General features: G+C 44.4%; 1 protein-coding gene across 4 annotated transcripts in view; it reads right to left on the bottom strand.

Annotated features, from left to right (window-relative positions):
* LOC147628343 (coiled-coil domain-containing protein SCD2-like) overlaps positions 1-17462 on the bottom strand; it is a 115817-nt gene that overhangs the window by 79494 nt on the left and 18861 nt on the right. For all 4 annotated transcript variants that reach the window (XR_015268075.1, XR_015268074.1, XM_086813432.1 and 1 more), the window contains 4 exons: positions 11287-11474; positions 11067-11121; positions 10630-10671; positions 10394-10456 (listed from right to left, as the gene is read on the bottom strand). Coding sequence is in view for 2 of the 4 variants with exons in the window: in XM_086813432.1 (XP_086669558.1) it covers positions 10394-10456; positions 10630-10671; positions 11067-11121; positions 11287-11474 (348 nt within the window). In the remaining 2 variants the exon portion in view is untranslated. The remainder of the gene's footprint in view (positions 1-10393; positions 10457-10629; positions 10672-11066; positions 11122-11286; positions 11475-17462) is intronic.

A 17462-nucleotide genomic window follows, 5' to 3' on the forward strand; every position in this document is an offset into this window, starting at 1 on the left:
GGTCTGCAACTCTCCTGCATCGAGAACCACTGAGGCATGGCCTTGGTGCGATGATGCCCGGGGCCAGTATCCCCCCCACCCCCCTGATGAGGATCTGAACTGGGAACGGGGGGGACCTCTGGAGGCGTCTTCCTAGACTGATGGTGAGGACAAGCTCAAGCAAAGTGTCCCATCTGCCAGCAAATGAAGCATTAGCCTAGAAGGGCGGAGTACTCAACCGAAGTGGTGATTTTTTTTTCCCTTTTTTTTTCTTTTCGGGGGGGGGGGGGGGGTGGGGGGGGTTCCATCACTCTCCCAATAACAGGCGGCTCACAGTCTGCAGAAGGAGGCGCAGGGAATGGCGATCACGTGGACAGGACTGGGAAGTACGAAGGAAGGAGAAGGTGGAGGGGGAGAGCTCAGGCAGGAGGCGGACAAAGGGAGCAGGTGGAGGGCAGCAAGGAGGAGACAGCCGCCAGGGAGGGCAGGAGCAGGCACACACACAGAGGGGAGCTCCAGCAGCTCGACTTACATTCCTAGTGTGTTAAAGACATACACATCTTCTCTCTCTTTTCATTTTCGCTTCTCTTTGAACTACTTCAATAGCTCCACAAGCTCAAAGCTAGAAGGAAGCTCTACAATAGGTGTTTCTTCTATTTAATCTTAATAACAATTGCCTGCTAATTTAACCAGTAAAATATCCAAGTGTCATTTTTTTGTTTGAGAGAGAAGAAGAGCTTTCTACCAGATTCTAGAAATAAAAACCTGATTTTATCACTTCAATTTGATCTCGTAAACATCCGACCATACAAGTACCATGGCAGAGATTGTTGATTCTCCATCCAGGACACATCCTTGGCAGTAGACTTAGCCTAGGAGCTTCACAGCTTGGCAGATTTGGATGGCTAAAATGAAAAGAGGCTATTGAGGGCACTCAAACATATGATGCACATACTCTTTCCTCCATTTGGTTTGATGCTGCCTGCACCCTCCTGGCTATTTAAAACCAGATCCAGGGTACATCCAGGTCAACAGAGGTCAAGCGAAATGCTTTTATGAGTATCTGAGAACAGTCTCTTCCTACCTCTCTATGGTACTGGAATCATTTGGCATTACCACACCCAAACTAGCTCTGCCAGCAATGGTCATTTTTCCAGGAGTCATCCTTCATCTTTGATTTACTCTCAACTTTTATATGTCCACTTATACTTAATGAAAGACTCCTCTTTGTGAAAAAAGAAAGACATAACTAGACTGGCAATACTAAAGTTAACGACACTCACATATTAGTGAGGATTAAACTCATTAATGGCCATTCCTAAGAAGGTGGAGACCTTGGGAATCAGGACCCGGATTGGGCCTAGGTCTGGCTCAAGCCCAACACTTGGGTGTACGGTTCTGGTGCCATGGGACACCAGGGTTTGGATGGGAGTTACGCATAGTCTTGCGGTGCTCCCAAGGGGAAGATATAGCTGGGGGGTGGTAAGCTTCCCAGTCCCTCTAAGAAGAAAGTGAACAAATATGTTATTTGAGTTTTGCAAGATAAGAACATTGACTACAGGTCAAAAACACAAGTCCCTTGTGTATATCATGGGACAGCAGGGTTTGGATGGGAGTCACGCATGGTGTTGGGGGTGCTCCCAAGGGGGAGATATAGCTGGGGGGTGGCAAGTGTCACCAGGAGGTGAAACTTTTTGCAGTTGTTTTCCTTATTTACATTTCTTTATAAGTATATATTTTTCTTTTCTTTCTCTTTGGTTGCTGTTGCTTTCCCCCGGTATCTCTTGGAAGGGCTTGGGCCATTGCAATGTCAGAATGGGTCAGCCAGTGGGACTTTGGACCAGTGGTTGGCTAAGCCTGAGAACTGCACTGAAAGATGAATGACAGTGTCCAGGACATGGGCACTGAAAGATGAATGACAGTGTCCAGGACATGGGCACTGAAAGATGAAGGACAGTGTCCAGGACATGGCCACTGAATGAGGGTATAGGCCGGTTTACACTAGTAAGTGGCCGCCACCGAAATGTGAATGTATCTTGAATTCTAAGCAAATTCTGGAGTGACCATAGTGGTCAAAAATGGTCAGGAGACCAAAAGGAATGCAGATGACATCATCCCTAAAATTTAGGGAACTGCTATTTTTGGCAGTGTCGGAATTGAAAAGTGTTCGCGTCAGTTTGTGCGGAATGTCAAGGGGACCAAAAGCTGACAAAGGACTGTTGTGAGAATGTGAACCAGTCAGGATATTTTTAGCCTGGAAGATTGCATGTGGAAAAGGCTTAAAAATGTGCCAAGTGTCAAATTTTGGTACATTTTCCTCATAGAGAAGAGGGAAGCGTGGGAAATTGGGAGAAGAGGCTCAATTTGCAGCAATCGTGGTGTTTTGTTGCAGGAAAAACCAGCATTTGTGGTGCATTCCCTTGCCCTAACTCAGGAATTGATCCCCACAGTCTCTCTCTCTCTTTCTCTCTCTTGCAGACTATGGAAATGCTATCATCAGATAAAATCAGGTACAATTGTGTGAATTTCATGCTTATATGCAAAGGCTAGTTGCCTCTTTGAACAGGAACAGGTGTAGTTGGTGCCTACACCAAAGCAGGGACAGAAGAGGGTAATAACCTCTTCAAAACAATGCTGTTTCAGCACTGTTTAGGTGCTGTTTTTGGGCTGTTATGTTGCCCGGTTGATGCCAAAATGCAGTAGGACTTTGCTAAAGTCCTCCAGGACAGTACAAGGGTTATTTTGGGCTGAAAACAGAGCTGAAAACAGGCCTGTGCAGGAAATTACAGCAAGCTGAATTGTGATGTTTTGTACTCTATTGGGTAGCTTGATGCCTATGGAAGTGAGCCTGTCAGTTGGGATTCATTCTGAGATGTTATGCAACAGTTTTAGTGCAGTTATGCTGGCAAATTTCTCCTAGAATTTGTAAAATTCAGCTGATGCAAGTAGAGTGCTTTGTTGCACTTGTGCTTTGTAATTTCCAACCTTTTAACAATAAAGAAATACCGCAAGGGGCGCCGGACTTCGGGGCCAATGTGTTGTTGAGCGAGGGAGCGAGGATTCTGTGAATGTGTGTCTCAGTAAGTCCAGGTTATTTGTGAATGAACTACCGCTTTATGTGTCCATAGACCGGTTTTATGGTTCCATTGCCGGGATAGGGTCCTCTTTTCTGCAAGAGCCCGGACACGGATTGGATTGGGTGAACAGGAGACACACATAGTGAGGTACAACTGATTACAGGTGAGAAAGAGTACGGTCTCTTTCTTTGGATACAGGTTCCCTTAAACTTTTAGTTGACAGCATGACAGACAAAGGGAAAGGCAAGCTCCCTGCCGAGGAGAGTTCCTCTTCTACTCGCAGACAGCATATAGAGGTGACAGGTGCCCAGGTGTCAGCCTCTGCTCGGATGGAGCCAGTAGTACAGCCAGCCTTGTTAGAGGAAGAACAGGAACAAGAGGATTTATTTCATGCGCAGCTCTTGAGCATGGTTGGTACCTTTGAACAGTTGGTGAAGAATCCCAGGATGAAGAGGTATTTGCAGTCAAGGACAGGGGATTCCCAGGCTGAATCATCTCAGCATGCAGTTGACAGGCAACAGGAACAAATGCCAAGGATGCCACAGCATGTAGAGCAGACACCAGCAGTGGCAGCTGATCCAGTGCAGCATGTTACACAGGCACAGGTACATGCATTTAATGGCCAGGAAAGTAATGTGCAAAGGGTCATGCCGACCATTCCTCCATTCGTTGCTTTCCAGCCCGGCTATTTTGGTGGTGGGTCTGTTTTCCAGGCCATGGCTAGACCGCCCACAGTTTTGCCAGGATTGATGTCAAGAGGGTCACCAGGAATGATGCCTATGGAAGCTGTGAACCCTCTTTATGCCAATATAGGTATGCAGCCCGGATTTCAAACTTATTTTAGTCCAGTTTTGGGGCCTGCAGCGCCTGTCAGTGTGGCTGAATTTTCTCAACCTAGTGGACAAAGAGCAGTAAGGACTGATGCAGAAAAGGTGCAAAAGGATTACAAAGAAGGTGGTCAAGCAGTAAAGTTTGAGACTTTCAGTGGGATGCAGGACAAATTGAAAGCGCTGACTTTCATTCAGCAGTTTGATGCAGCATACACTGGGGGTAACTTTACAGAGTCTTCTAAGGTGCGGAAGGCTGCTACTTTCTTGAAAGGTAATGCATTACAGTGGTGGACCTCATTGTTGATGCAAGGACAAGCACCTGCTACATGGGTTCAGTTTAAGCAGCAGTTCTCTTTTGCCTGGCTTACAAATACTTTTGAAGTGGATGTTATGACAGCATGGCACAAACTTGATGCAGCCAACTGTGTAAATTTGGAAGAGTATAATAAGAAGTTTTGGGATGCACTCTTGCCAGTAACTTCTTACAGGACAGTGCCATTGTCAGAGCAAATAGAAAAGTATTGCTGTGGTTTGCCCAAAGAAATCAGGGATTATTGCATTAAGACCAATGTTTCTAATATGACTCAGCTCATTGAGAATGCAAATATGGCTAATGCATTGTTACAGGGAGGTTCACGTGGCTTTAAGAGCACAGTAAACAAGGAACCTCAGGGCAAACAGGAACCACTTATGAAGAGGGATTTCCCACCTAGACCATTCTATAGAAAGAAGCCATTTGAGAAGAAGACTTGGCCGTCACAACCTCAGAAAAGTGTTGGTCAAGGCAAAGGACAGAAGAGGCCATTCTATGGCAAGTCATTTGAAGAGAGAAAGGCATTGATGCAAGCTGGGAAATGTTTCATCTGTGAACAGAAAGGGCATATGGCTGCAAAATGTCCACAACAGCCACCAAAAGATGCCGAGGATAAAGAAGGGCCACTCAAGAAGAAGACAATGCCGAGTGCAGGATTGGTACCTGACATGGTTGGTGACCAGCCATGTGATAATGCTACAGAATTGTGCAGAGCATGGGGTAAAATCAGAGATGCTACAGTGCTGATTTTCTTTGACCCTGGTGCTCGAGCCAACTTTATTTCACCGGCATTGGCAGCCAAGTTGGGAATTCGTGCTGAAGAGATGGGACCAGTTGGACAGGCTGATTTGGCATGCCCTGGGCATTCAGTTCCTGTCACTCCTATACTTGGCAAACTTCGTATGCATATACAGAGTTATGTGGACACAGAGGAGTTTCTTATCATGCCCTTGGAAGGATGTGATGTCCTGTTGGGAATTCCATGGTGTCATAGGAAACATGCAGTGTTGGATGCTTTCAACAGGAAAATCACAATTGTACATAAGGACAAGACTCATGTTTTGGATGTGAAGCTGAAAGGAGAGTCTGTCCCAGTTATTTCTGCTTCTGCTATAACTTCAGTAATGAAAAATCATCTTTCTGCGTACTTGGTTTTTGCAAAGCAAGTGAATGAAGTTGAAACTGATTTGTCTACACTAGACGAAGGTAGAAAAGCTTTCTTGGATACGTTCAGAGACTGTTTTTCAGAGTCTTTACCAGGAGAGTTACCTCCTGAGAGGCCAGAGGATCATGCCATAGATCTTATTCCAGGGTCTACTCCGCCCAATAGGCCACCGTACAGGGTTAGTGCAGCCCAACAGAAAGAGATTATGACACAGGTTAATGAGCTGTTAGAGAAGGGACTAATTCAGCCCAGTAGTTCCCCGTTTTGTTCACCTGTGTTACTAGTACAAAAGAAAGACGGTTCATGGCGAATGTGTATTGACTACAGAGCCTTGAACAAGAACACGATCAAGAATAGATTTCCGATTCCGCGCATAGATGATATTCTTGATCGTTTGCAAGGAGCAGAAATGTTTAGCAGGATAGATTTGAAGAGTGGGTATCATCAGATTAGAATCAGACCTGAGGATGTGCACAAAACCGCATTTCGCACTACATTTGGTCTCTATGAGTTCTTAGTCATGCCTTTTGGATTGACAAATGCTCCTGCCACATTTAACAGAATGATGGATAGAATTTTCCGCCCTTACAGAAACTTTGTGGGCACATTCTTTGATGACATGATAGTCTATTCAAAGAGTGAAGAGGAGCACAGAGACCATTTGACAGCAGTCTTTAATGAGCTGAAACACAACAGATTGCTCATTAATGGCAAGAAGAGTGAATTCTTTCTAAAAGAAATTCACTTCCTTGGGCACATTGTATCAAAGGATGGTGTCACAATGGATCCTGCTAAGATTGAAGCAATCGTTTCATGGCCAGATTTACAGACTGTGCATGATGTTCGCAGTTTTCTTGGCCTATGCTCTTACTACCGCAGATTTGTAAGGCATTTTGCAGAGATTGCTTCACCGTTACATGCGCTTGAAAAGAAGGCCATTAAATGGCAATGGACAGATAAAGAGAAATCAGCATTTAGATGCCTGAAACAGAAAATGACTACAGATCCTGTGTTGACATTGCCAGATTTGTCTAAATCATTTGTTGTGCAGTGTGATGCATGTGGGAACAGCATTGGTGCTGTCTTGATGCAGAATGGCCGAGTCGTGGCATATGAGAGTAGAATACTCTCTGACACTGAGAAGAACTATCAGATTTATGAGAAAGAGCTGCTAGCTGTGATCCATGCACTTACTAGTTGGAAACACTATTTGCTTGGTGCTGATTTTGTTGTGCAAACGGATCATCAGACGCTCAGATACTTTCTCACACAGGCAAAATTGTCAGAGAAACACATGCGCTGGGCAAATTTTCTGTCAATGTTCCATTTTCAGATAGTGCATGTAGAAGGCAAGAAGAATGTGGTTGCAGATGCATTGTCTCGCAAACCACAAGTGTCAGCTGTTTCTATTTCTTATCACCAAGAATTGGATGATATGAAAGAGCAGTATGCCAGTGATGAAGATTTTTCCAGAATCTATGAGCAGCTAATGAATAATCAACATCATGATCACTATGTTCTGAAAGACGGCTTTCTCATGATGCATGGAAAGCTATGTGTCACTAAGGAGTTAAGGCCGAAGGTAATGCTAGAAAGTCATGCTCCACCATATGCTGGACATCGAGGCATTGATGCTACAGTGAAAGCGGTTGAGACTTTCTTTCATTGGCCAGCTTTGAGACGTGATCTTGATGCTTATGTTAGATCTTGCCTAGTATGTCAGAAGGTCAAGTTTGATAGACAGAAGGCACCTGGGTTATTGCAACCACTGCCTATTCCAGAGAGACCATGGGAAAGTATTGCCATGGACTTCATTTTTGATCTTCCAAGGACAACGACAGGGAATGATGGAATCTGGACTATAATATGTAGATTCAGTAAGCAGGCACACTTCATTCCTGTTAGAAAGAAGATAAAGCCCGAGCACATGGTCAAGATTTTCATGCAGAATATCTTTAAGTACCATGGTATGCCACAGTCTATAGTCAGTGATAGAGACCCAAGGATGACTAGCTTGTTTTGGAAAGCATTGTTTGAGAATATGGGCACGACCTTGAAATTCTCATCTTCTTTTCATCCTCAAACTGATGGGCAGTCTGAAGAGGCTAACTCTACTGTCTTGGATCTGCTGAAATGTTATGTGTCAGAACATAAGGCAACTTGGGAGCATTATTTGCCATTAGTAGAGTATGCTTACAACAATACAGTGCATTCCTCTACTGGCAAGGCGCCTTTTGAAATTGTTGAAGGTGGCAAGAAAGTACCTCCCATTCTGCAGACAAAGGATAAGATATTTGAAGCAGATCGGTATGTCGAGGGATGGCAAGAAGCATATAAGAAGGTCAAATATGCCTTGGAAAAGTCACAAGCTAAACAGAAAAGAGCTGCTGACATGCATCGTCGAGAGCTCTTGTTTAAAGAGAATGACTGGGTCTTATTGCGCTTTGAAAAGGCACGACTGAGAAAAAGAAAGGGCAAGGAACGTCTGTTTCCTAAGCTGAGTATGCGATATTATGGTCCTTTCCAAGTCTCAGAGAAGATAAGTGATGTAGCATATAGACTGAAATTGCCAGAAACCTGGAAGATACATAATGCATTTCATGTGAGCCTTTTGAGGGCTTTTATTGGCAATGTGTCAGAAGATATGGTGCCAGAGGAACAGCCTGAAGTGGAGGAATTGGATGAAATTCTGGTTCCTGAGCAGATTCTGGCCCATAAAGACAGAAAAGTGAAAGGACAAGTTGCAAGAAGATACTTGGTGAAATTCAGAAATTATTCACCAATGGATGCTAAATGGATGGATGAGGTTGAACTGGCTGATTCACCTCAGTTGATGCAACTTTACAAGGAAGCCTTCCTGTTAGAACCTGCAATGGTTTAATATGCTTTTTGAAGCTGAATTCTGAATAACCTATACATTTGTATTATATGTTTGGCAATGTACAGTTTTGACATTTGTTGTCAATGACTTAATCAATGAATGAACTTTCAGTGCTTTGAAGTTGTATCTGTTACGCTTCAAATGAATGATTTACATGTTGTGACACTAATAGTACAACATATATGCTATCGCCCTGTGTTGCATCCGGAAACATGTATTTGAAAGGCTTGAACCTGCGATGGCACAAATGGTAGTGGGGAATTCCTATCATCGCCCCGTGTCATCCGTTGGCAGGAGATACATGCGATGACACTAATCACCTGGGGAATCTGGTGATCGTCCTGTGTCATCCGTTTGCATGTGGACTTGCAATCGAGGTCGCTTGCTTCTTTCAAGAGGGGGGTATGTCACCAGGAGGTGAAACTTTTTGCAGTTGTTTTCCTTATTTACATTTCTTTATAAGTATATATTTTTCTTTTCTTTCTCTTTGGTTGCTGTTGCTTTCCCCCGGTATCTCTTGGAAGGGCTTGGGCCATTGCAATGTCAGAATGGGTCAGCCAGTGGGACTTTGGACCAGTGGTTGGCTAAGCCTGAGAACTGCACTGAAAGATGAATGACAGTGTCCAGGACATGGGCACTGAAAGATGAATGACAGTGTCCAGGACATGGGCACTGAAAGATGAAGGACAGTGTCCAGGACATGGGCACTGAAAGATGAAGGACAGTGTCCAGGACATGGCCACTGAATGAGGGTATAGGCCGGTTTACACTAGTAAGTGGCCGCCACCGAAATGTGAATGTATCTTGAATTCTAAGCAAATTCTGGAGTGACCATAGTGGTCAAAAAATGGTCAGGAGACCAAAAGGAATGCAGATGACATCATCCCTAAAATTTAGGGAACTGCTATTTTTGGCAGTGTCGGAATTGAAAAGTGTTCGCGTCAGTTTGTGCGGAATGTCAAGGGGACCAAAAGCTGACAAAGGACTGTTGTGAGAATGTGAACCAGTCAGGATATTTTTAGCCTGGAAGATTGCATGTGGAAAAGGCTTAAAAATGTGCCAAGTGTCAAATTTTGGTACATTTTCCTCATAGAGAAGAGGGAAGCGTGGGAAATTGGGAGAAGAGGCTCAATTTGCAGCAATCGTGGTGTTTTGTTGCAGGAAAAACCAGCATTTGTGGTGCATTCCCTTGCCCTAACTCAGGAATTGATCCCCACAGTCTCTCTCTCTCTTTCTCTCTCTTGCAGACTATGGAAATGCTATCATCAGATAAAATCAGGTACAATTGTGTGAATTTCATGCTTATATGCAAAGGCTAGTTGCCTCTTTGAACAGGAACAGGTGTAGTTGGTGCCTACACCAAAGCAGGGACAGAAGAGGGTAATAACCTCTTCAAAACAATGCTGTTTCAGCACTGTTTAGGTGCTGTTTTTGGGCTGTTATGTTGCCCGGTTGATGCCAAAATGCAGTAGGACTTTGCTAAAGTCCTCCAGGACAGTACAAGGGTTATTTTGGGCTGAAAACAGAGCTGAAAACAGGCCTGTGCAGGAAATTACAGCAAGCTAAATTGTGATGTTTTGTACTCTATTGGGTAGCTTGATGCCTATGGAAGTGAGCCTGTCAGTTGGGATTCATTCTGAGATGTTATGCAACAGTTTTAGTGCAGTTATGCTGGCAAATTTCTCCTAGAATTTGTAAAATTCAGCTGATGCAAGTAGAGTGCTTTGTTGCACTTGTGCTTTGTAATTTCCAACCTTTTAACAATAAAGAAATACCGCAAGGGGCGCCGGACTTCGGGGCCAATGTGTTGTTGAGCGAGGGAGCGAGGATTCTGTGAATGTGTGTCTCAGTAAGTCCAGGTTATTTGTGAATGAACTACCGCTTTATGTGTCCATAGACCGGTTTTAGCAAGCTTCCCAGTTCCTCTAAGAAGAAAGTGAACAAATATGTTATTTGATTTTTGCAAGATAAGAACATTGAGTACAGGTCCAAAACCCGAGTACCTTGTGTATATCATTCCCCATGCCTTCTTACAAGGCACCAGAATGTACCTTGACTCTACTAACAAAGACCATCAAACTGTATGAAATGCATGCAGCTCTCTATACTCAAGAGAATGCATTGAATGAAAAGTTTTGGCTATCATACCTGCTTCTCTAGCTCCTTTGCCCTAGCCTCCGCTTCTTTCCACTTGTCTTCCACAACACGGACCTATACCATAAAGCAGTCAACTGGGCACTCAGAAATCTTCAAGGACAAGAAAAAGAATGGTTTTTTACTATCATGAAAATATCATTAGCTGTGAGCAAGCATATGCATTATTTTGGAAATCTTTCCTCAACATCACAACCCTTCTCATTGAGTCAGAATGTTTGCATGCACACCTGATTGACAAGGTCTTCCTTCTCCTCTTCAAGTTGGTCAATCTGTAACAAGACTGTATTGCCTTAATAGTCCATATACTTGAAGCTCCAAACAATCAAAAAGAAAGAACGCATGAAAATGTGTACCTGTGCATGTGTAATGCAAATTTATTTTGTATTCCCATATGAAGTAATACTACATATTTTGAAACGTGTTGTATGCATATACATTTACACATACATATGTACATATACATGTATGCATATAGTATATACAGATATATAAGTATATATGTGCACACACATGTGCGCGCGCATACATACATATATCTACGTACGTACACACATGCATATATGTATGTATATAACACATATATAAACGTGCACGTGCGTGTGCATGCGTGTCTTGTAGTAAATATTGTGATGGATTATGATGACCATGCAATCCATACACCAACCTTGTCATGGAGCGAGGCAATCTCTCGTTTATCATCTTGTAATGTGTGGGAGAATCTGTTCACCTTGTACATCAGACTAAAGCTTTAAAAGAATGTGATATGCTATTCTAAGTTTACGAACGATATAATTAATAACAATTTGCAAACTTGATTAAAAAAAGAACCGGCAAAGGTTTACTAGTAATATGTACCAAAGGAGCGCTGTTAGTATAAGCATTACCTTCCAAATCGGGACACATCAACATCAGGAGGTGCTTGTGTTGTGATCAAAGGTGTGGGGGCCCTAGTCCTGTTGGAGGGGACAGGACCTTGAGTTGAGGATGGAGTTGGTGGCCTTGCTATAGATGGGCGTCCAGCGGAGGTAGAGCGCAAAGAACCTGTGTAGTTCTCGCTTGAGTTTCTTCCAAACTGCTTTGTTACATGGAAAATAACTAGGTAAGCAACCAAGAATGTAAGTGTTCTGACACAACAACATCAAGGATTAGCAAAATGTATAAAGCTTAAGCCTACAAGCATGGATTAATTTAATCGGAGAGTCCATCAGAACCACGCCAAAAGTAGCTCCCTTGTTGTGGAGGTGCCTCAAAAAGTTGGGGCATTCCCTTCCACTACAGACAGCTAAACTGCCTCAATTTGAAGTATATAATTCTCAACAAGGAACTAGTACATAGAAACTCTGCAGGATTCTTTCTTTCTCTCAATGTATGATACATGTAAAAGCCTTCTTATTTTTTACTTAAATCAAACTGGACATGGGTCTAGGCTAATGTCAAGAGGTGGTTACATTGATACAAACTTATTGCATAAGCTAACTAATTACTTTTGAGGAACCAGCCTGCTACTAGTTGTGAACTGGATATGAGTCTAGGCTAAATGTTGGAAAGCTGGTTGCATTAATACGGACTAATACGGACTAATACGGAATAACTGCATAAGCTAACTATTTGATTTTGATAAACCGGCCAGCTAATGGTTGATGAAGGGGCCTGCTAAATCAAACTACACGCGGGCGTTGGGTCTAGGCTAATGTTGGCAAGGTGGTTGCATTGATACAAACTAATTGCATAAGCTAACTATTTAATTTTGATAAGTCAGTCTGCTAATAGTTGTGAACCAGCTTGCTGGTATTGGATCATGAGCGTTTATAGATCTAAAGCCACAGAAATGAGACTTCTATTGAGTATAAACAGAACAATACAAAACCACAGCCAAAGGCTGGTCTCATTGCGGAAGGCAAGGTGTGTTTAGAATCAGGCTGAAAGCAAATCAAAGATCAAAGAATATATGTAAGCTTAACAATAAAAAAGGATGTGTGTGAACCACCAAACCACGGTCCACACCCCTCACCCACCCCCCAAGTGAATTCGGACCCTGCACCAGCCCATGTAGAATCCACCCCCTTCGTGGGCAACATGAACATCGCAATCTTGCACATCCCCCCACCCTCACTGGACAAAAGCGTAGAAAATTTCAACAATTGGGTGTCAAATTAGATGCTCTTGAGGTTGAAAGTAAGAAATTGTGATTAATAAGTGAGAATTTGAGAAATTGAAAAAATTGTAAGAAATTTCAACAATTGGGTGCGAAATTAGATGCAATCGAGGCTAAAGTATGAAATTGGAATTTATAAATTGGAAGAAAGTGACAAATTGAAGAGCTAGTGGAACACTTGTAAGAAATTTCAACAAATGGATGTGAAATTAGGTGAAATTAACCACGAAGTCAAATTTGAACAAAACAACGTTTAGACCATTGCAGTTGAAGTATGAAATTGGGGAAGTGAGAAATAGAAGAGCTAGTGCAATACTTGTAAGGAATTTTAACAATTGGGTGTAAAATTAGGTGAAAATGACCAAGTCATCAAATTTGAGGACCGTTACACCTACTCACGAGAAGATTTTTATCTATTTCATCGTTTCGTCTTTATGGGTTTTTTAAGAAAATTGAGATGGAGAGGAGAAGAAAGTGAAGGGGAAGAGAAAGAAAAGGAGAAGAATAAGATTTCTTTTTTAAATCAAATGAGAATGAAATGGCACACAAGTGAGCTCACTTGCGTGCGTACCACGAGAAGAAGCCACCTACACGCAGTGCGAGCAAGGGAAACATCATGAGTTCATGCCACGGCTCACGAGAGAGAGAGAGAGAGAGAGAGAGAGAGAGAGAGAGAGAGAGAGAGAGAGAGAGAGAGAAATGAAATGAAATGAAATGTTATATTAACGTCTTCAAAAGAAAGTGACCTATGAGACCAAAGTTACAACCATGTGACATCTGATACAATGTCTGGAAAAGAAAAGAAAGAACTAAGTATCTAGCCCCACAATACATCAGTAGGGGGGGCATTCGGAAGCAGCAACTAGGGAGAGTGGGAAGCTAATGCTACTAGTCAAAATGGGATACATGAGTACATGGATACATGAATACATGAATATGGGGGATTACAAAAGTGATTTTGAGTAACTCAGTCGAGATGTGAAAAGTGAGGATGTGTTGAAGACCATAACCTTGGTTTTCTCAAGGTTTATTGTGAGATCCCGCTGTGCACAAAAGTCATGTAGCGTGTCAAGATGCCTCTGGAGAGTCTACAATAAGTACAATGACATCAACATAAAATACTAGTGATACGCCTCCTCCCCCTCCTCTATCAATGAACGTTGAAATCTCATTGATGAAGAGGCGAGAGAGAGAGAAAGAAAACAAGAGGCCAAAGTCGGCCTATGAGACAAAAATAATACAAAGAGAGAGAGAGAGAGAGAGAGAGAGATTAAGCGTCTACTAAAGACCCAATGGGCCCATGAGACCAAAGTGATACAATTATGTCCATGGCATATCTCATCATGGAATGGAAAACAAAACAGAAAGAAAACATAAACATAGCTATCTCACTGGGGTGAACCGTGATACAAAACTGTCCATGGAAACTCATCATGGAATACTAAGAACATAGAAACATGAGAGCAGCATCAGCTCCGAGTAGATGGTATACCACTCTCCAAAATATCAAGCATGGGACTAATCAGTATGGCCGAGAGGTCTCCCTCAACTATGTCACGTGGAAAGGTAGCTTGATGGCGGTGGAGCATGTGAGCTGATGAGGTGATCGTGGCTGACGAGGGGGCGGGGGCGGGGGCGTCGGGCACGCTGGAGTGCGGAGGCTCAGTTCAAGGTAACTCCTCTCGGACGAGGTAGGTCCGGAGCAGCTCGTGGAGCGACCACAAGATCCACTATGAAGCAAAGATGCAGAGTTTGATGGAGGGATTAATGGAACTTGCGAAGGACTCACATTTTCCACAAAACTTCAAAGCTGATTATAAACCACGGAAGCAAGGGTCTGAGAAGAAAGCTAAGCCTCAACATTCGGCTCCCATCCACCCAAATTTTCAGCCATACCTCGATTCTTCTTCTTGTATGGAACTTATGGTGGTGGTGGTGGTGGAAGTGCTTTTGGTATACGTGTTAGAAGTCATCTCCTGTCTATTTGTATACACCAGGGCCTCTGTTGTGGGTGTGCCCGCCCGTAATCATTTTTCCACACTCCCCGTATTTTTTCCCTATTTTTTCCCATTTTTCCTAGTGGTGGGAGGGCTGCCAGATGATGCCAGGAGCACCCCAGTGCTGGCCGACTGGATCTTCATCAGTCGTGGGCTTCAGGGCTGCTGGCCGACTGCTTTTTATCGATCGTGGGCATCAGTATGCTGGCCGACTGCATTTCTGCAGTCGTGTGATTTTTCTCCAGTCGTGGGCACTCTTGCTGCTGGCCGACTGCCCTATCTGGGATGTATATATAGCCCCTCAGCCCCTACCACTTTCTCATTCAGTTTTTCCGGGATCTTGTGTATAGAGAAGAGTTTACACACCTATCTCTCTGTGTTTCTTGTGCTGTTTATTTTCTGCAGTCTACTTGCTCTTGTCTACCTAAGTTTGGTTATCATTTCCGCTGCATATTCTAACATGGTATCAGAGCCCTAGGCTCTAGGAGATCTTGGGCGTTTTTCTGAGCAAGAGGGGGAGCAACAGGTTGCTGATTGGTGGACTGTTTCGGGCTGATCGGGAAGAGAAGGTGCAAGAGGAAGGCGGGCAAACGTGCTGGACAGCCACTTGCAGATTTTCAGATTTTTCCCACCCACCCACCCTTTCAGGTTACTCTCCGCGATGGCAGATTTACTAGAGATGGCTGAGAAGCACATGAAGATTCCGACTCTCCCCACGTTCCCAGTGGATCGTCAGTTGGACGGGTCCAATTACGGCATCTGGAAGGTCATGATGGAGTCAGTTCTGGAGTCATATGACCTTGCTGATTTTATTATCATAGGGGTGCCACAGCCGGAAGCTGAGGAAGGGGAGTTATTATCGAGGAGGAAGGACCGAGAGGCACAGGCACACATGTGGGATCGTGTCAACGCCAGGGTCCGGTCGTTTATTTTCCTCAATTGCACACCACAAGTGATCAACCATGTGAAGCACATGACGCTGGCGAGAGGCATATGGGAGCACTTGGCTTCTTTGTATAACAGGGTGTCACCCATGAAACGGATATCCTTGGAAGTGCAGATGCGGGTTATGAACCCTGCAAAGTCTTCGACGATGCGGGAACACATTAACAACCTGCAGGCCCTTCAGCAGGAAGTCCTTCAAGCTGGGAAAGAGATATCATCCGAAGATATGGCCATCACGTTACTTTCCCACTTGCCTGGTCAGTATTCTGCTTTCTATTCCTCGTTGATCACGAGTGGCAGGCTCAGCACCATTACTTGGGAGGAGCTTGTGCCAATGGTCTTGGACCAGGAGGAACGTTTCACGAACCCTCCTCACGGCGGAGGTTCGGAGGCCTTAACTGGCCAACGGTCGAAAGGCCGTAATACCAACAAGGGCAAAGGGAAGGCTTTACCGGAGAAGTCTTCTGAGAAGAAGCCTGATCCAGAACGAGAGAAGCTGAAGGCCGAAAGATCTTGTAATGATTGTGGCGAGAAAGGCCACTACTGGAGGAAGTGCCCTAAGCGGACAGGGAAGAGTGCTGATTCCTCAGCCTCAGCTGCGAAGACTCCGGCATTTGTGCACTTAGAGATGGTGGACTCCGATGCTTCATCATCTTCGAGCGAGGACGCAGTTGGCTTCACCGCGAAGGATACCCGCCGGGAATGGATTCTCGACAGTGGTGCTTCCAGGCACATGACTCCATCCCGTGACTTCTTTCTGGATCTAAAACGGCAGTCAGGTCGTATCTTTATTGGCGATAACTCCACTATTCCGATACATAGTGAGGGCCGGATGGAGATTATTCCCGACGGCAAGGGGGGCAAGCATGCTTCCCGTGTTCTTTATGTCCCTGCTCTGGGTTTTCATCTTCTGTCAATGCATGAGGTATGCAAGACTGGCTTTCGGGTGGAATTTGAGGAGCATTCAGTTGCTCTAAGGGACCGTGAGACAAGCAAAGTTGTTTGGGAAGGCGGTGTGGAGAATGGCATCTACAAACTCTCTGCACTCTCCTCACTGACAGGCTCTCAGGTCGGAGATTTGTGGCACTTTCGTTTTGGCCACTTAAATGTGGATGCTTTGCGGCGCGCCTTCCGGGACCAGATGGTGGTTGGCTTGCCAGATGTTGGTAGTAGGCAAGGACGCTGCAGTTCTTGCATACGTGGTAAGCAGCACAGGGAATCCTTTCCGAAGCAGGCTTCCAGGCGGGCTTCGAAACCATTGGAGTTGATTCACACTGACTTGTGTGAAACACAACAGATTCCATCCTTGGGAGAATCTCTCTACTTCATGCTGCTTGTTGATGATTGTACCAGATTCACGTGGGTCTACTTTCTTTCCCAGAAGGACCAGGCTTTTGCTCGGTTCAAGGATTGGCACGTGATGGTGGAGAAAGAGTCTAGATTTCAGGTTAAGACTCTCAGGGCTGACAAAGGAGGTGAATTCTCCTCGACTGTATTTTTCCGGTTTTGTGCAGATCATGGCATCAAGAGGAAATTGGCCAATACCGGATCGCCTTCGGAGAATGGAGTTGTTGAACGTAAGGACAGAACTGTGGTGGAGATGGCGAGGACCATGCTGGAGCATCGTGATCTTCCTCGTCCACTTTGGGGTGAGGCTGTGGCAACGGCTATCCATACCATTAACCACTCTCCGACGACTTCTGTACCCCATATGACTACATTTGAGGCATATTTTGGCAGGAAACCCGATGTCTCGCACTTCCGTGTCTTTGGGAGTGACGCGTATGTACATATTCCGAAGAAGCAGAGGGGGAAGCTTGACTCCAAGTCCCGCAAGCTGGTATTTGTGGGGTATAACTCTCTTTCCAAGGGATACAAGTTGTATGATCCAGAGAGGAACGAGATTGTTGTCAGCCGGGATGTGGTCTTTGACGAGCATGTTCCAGCATCCACTGTCGAGGAG

The sequence above is a fragment of the Cibotium barometz genome, chromosome 19 (assembly GCF_041138505.1).
Source record: "Cibotium barometz isolate CiBa-2024 chromosome 19, ASM4113850v1, whole genome shotgun sequence".
Taxonomy (NCBI): Eukaryota; Viridiplantae; Streptophyta; class Polypodiopsida; order Cyatheales; family Cibotiaceae; genus Cibotium; species Cibotium barometz.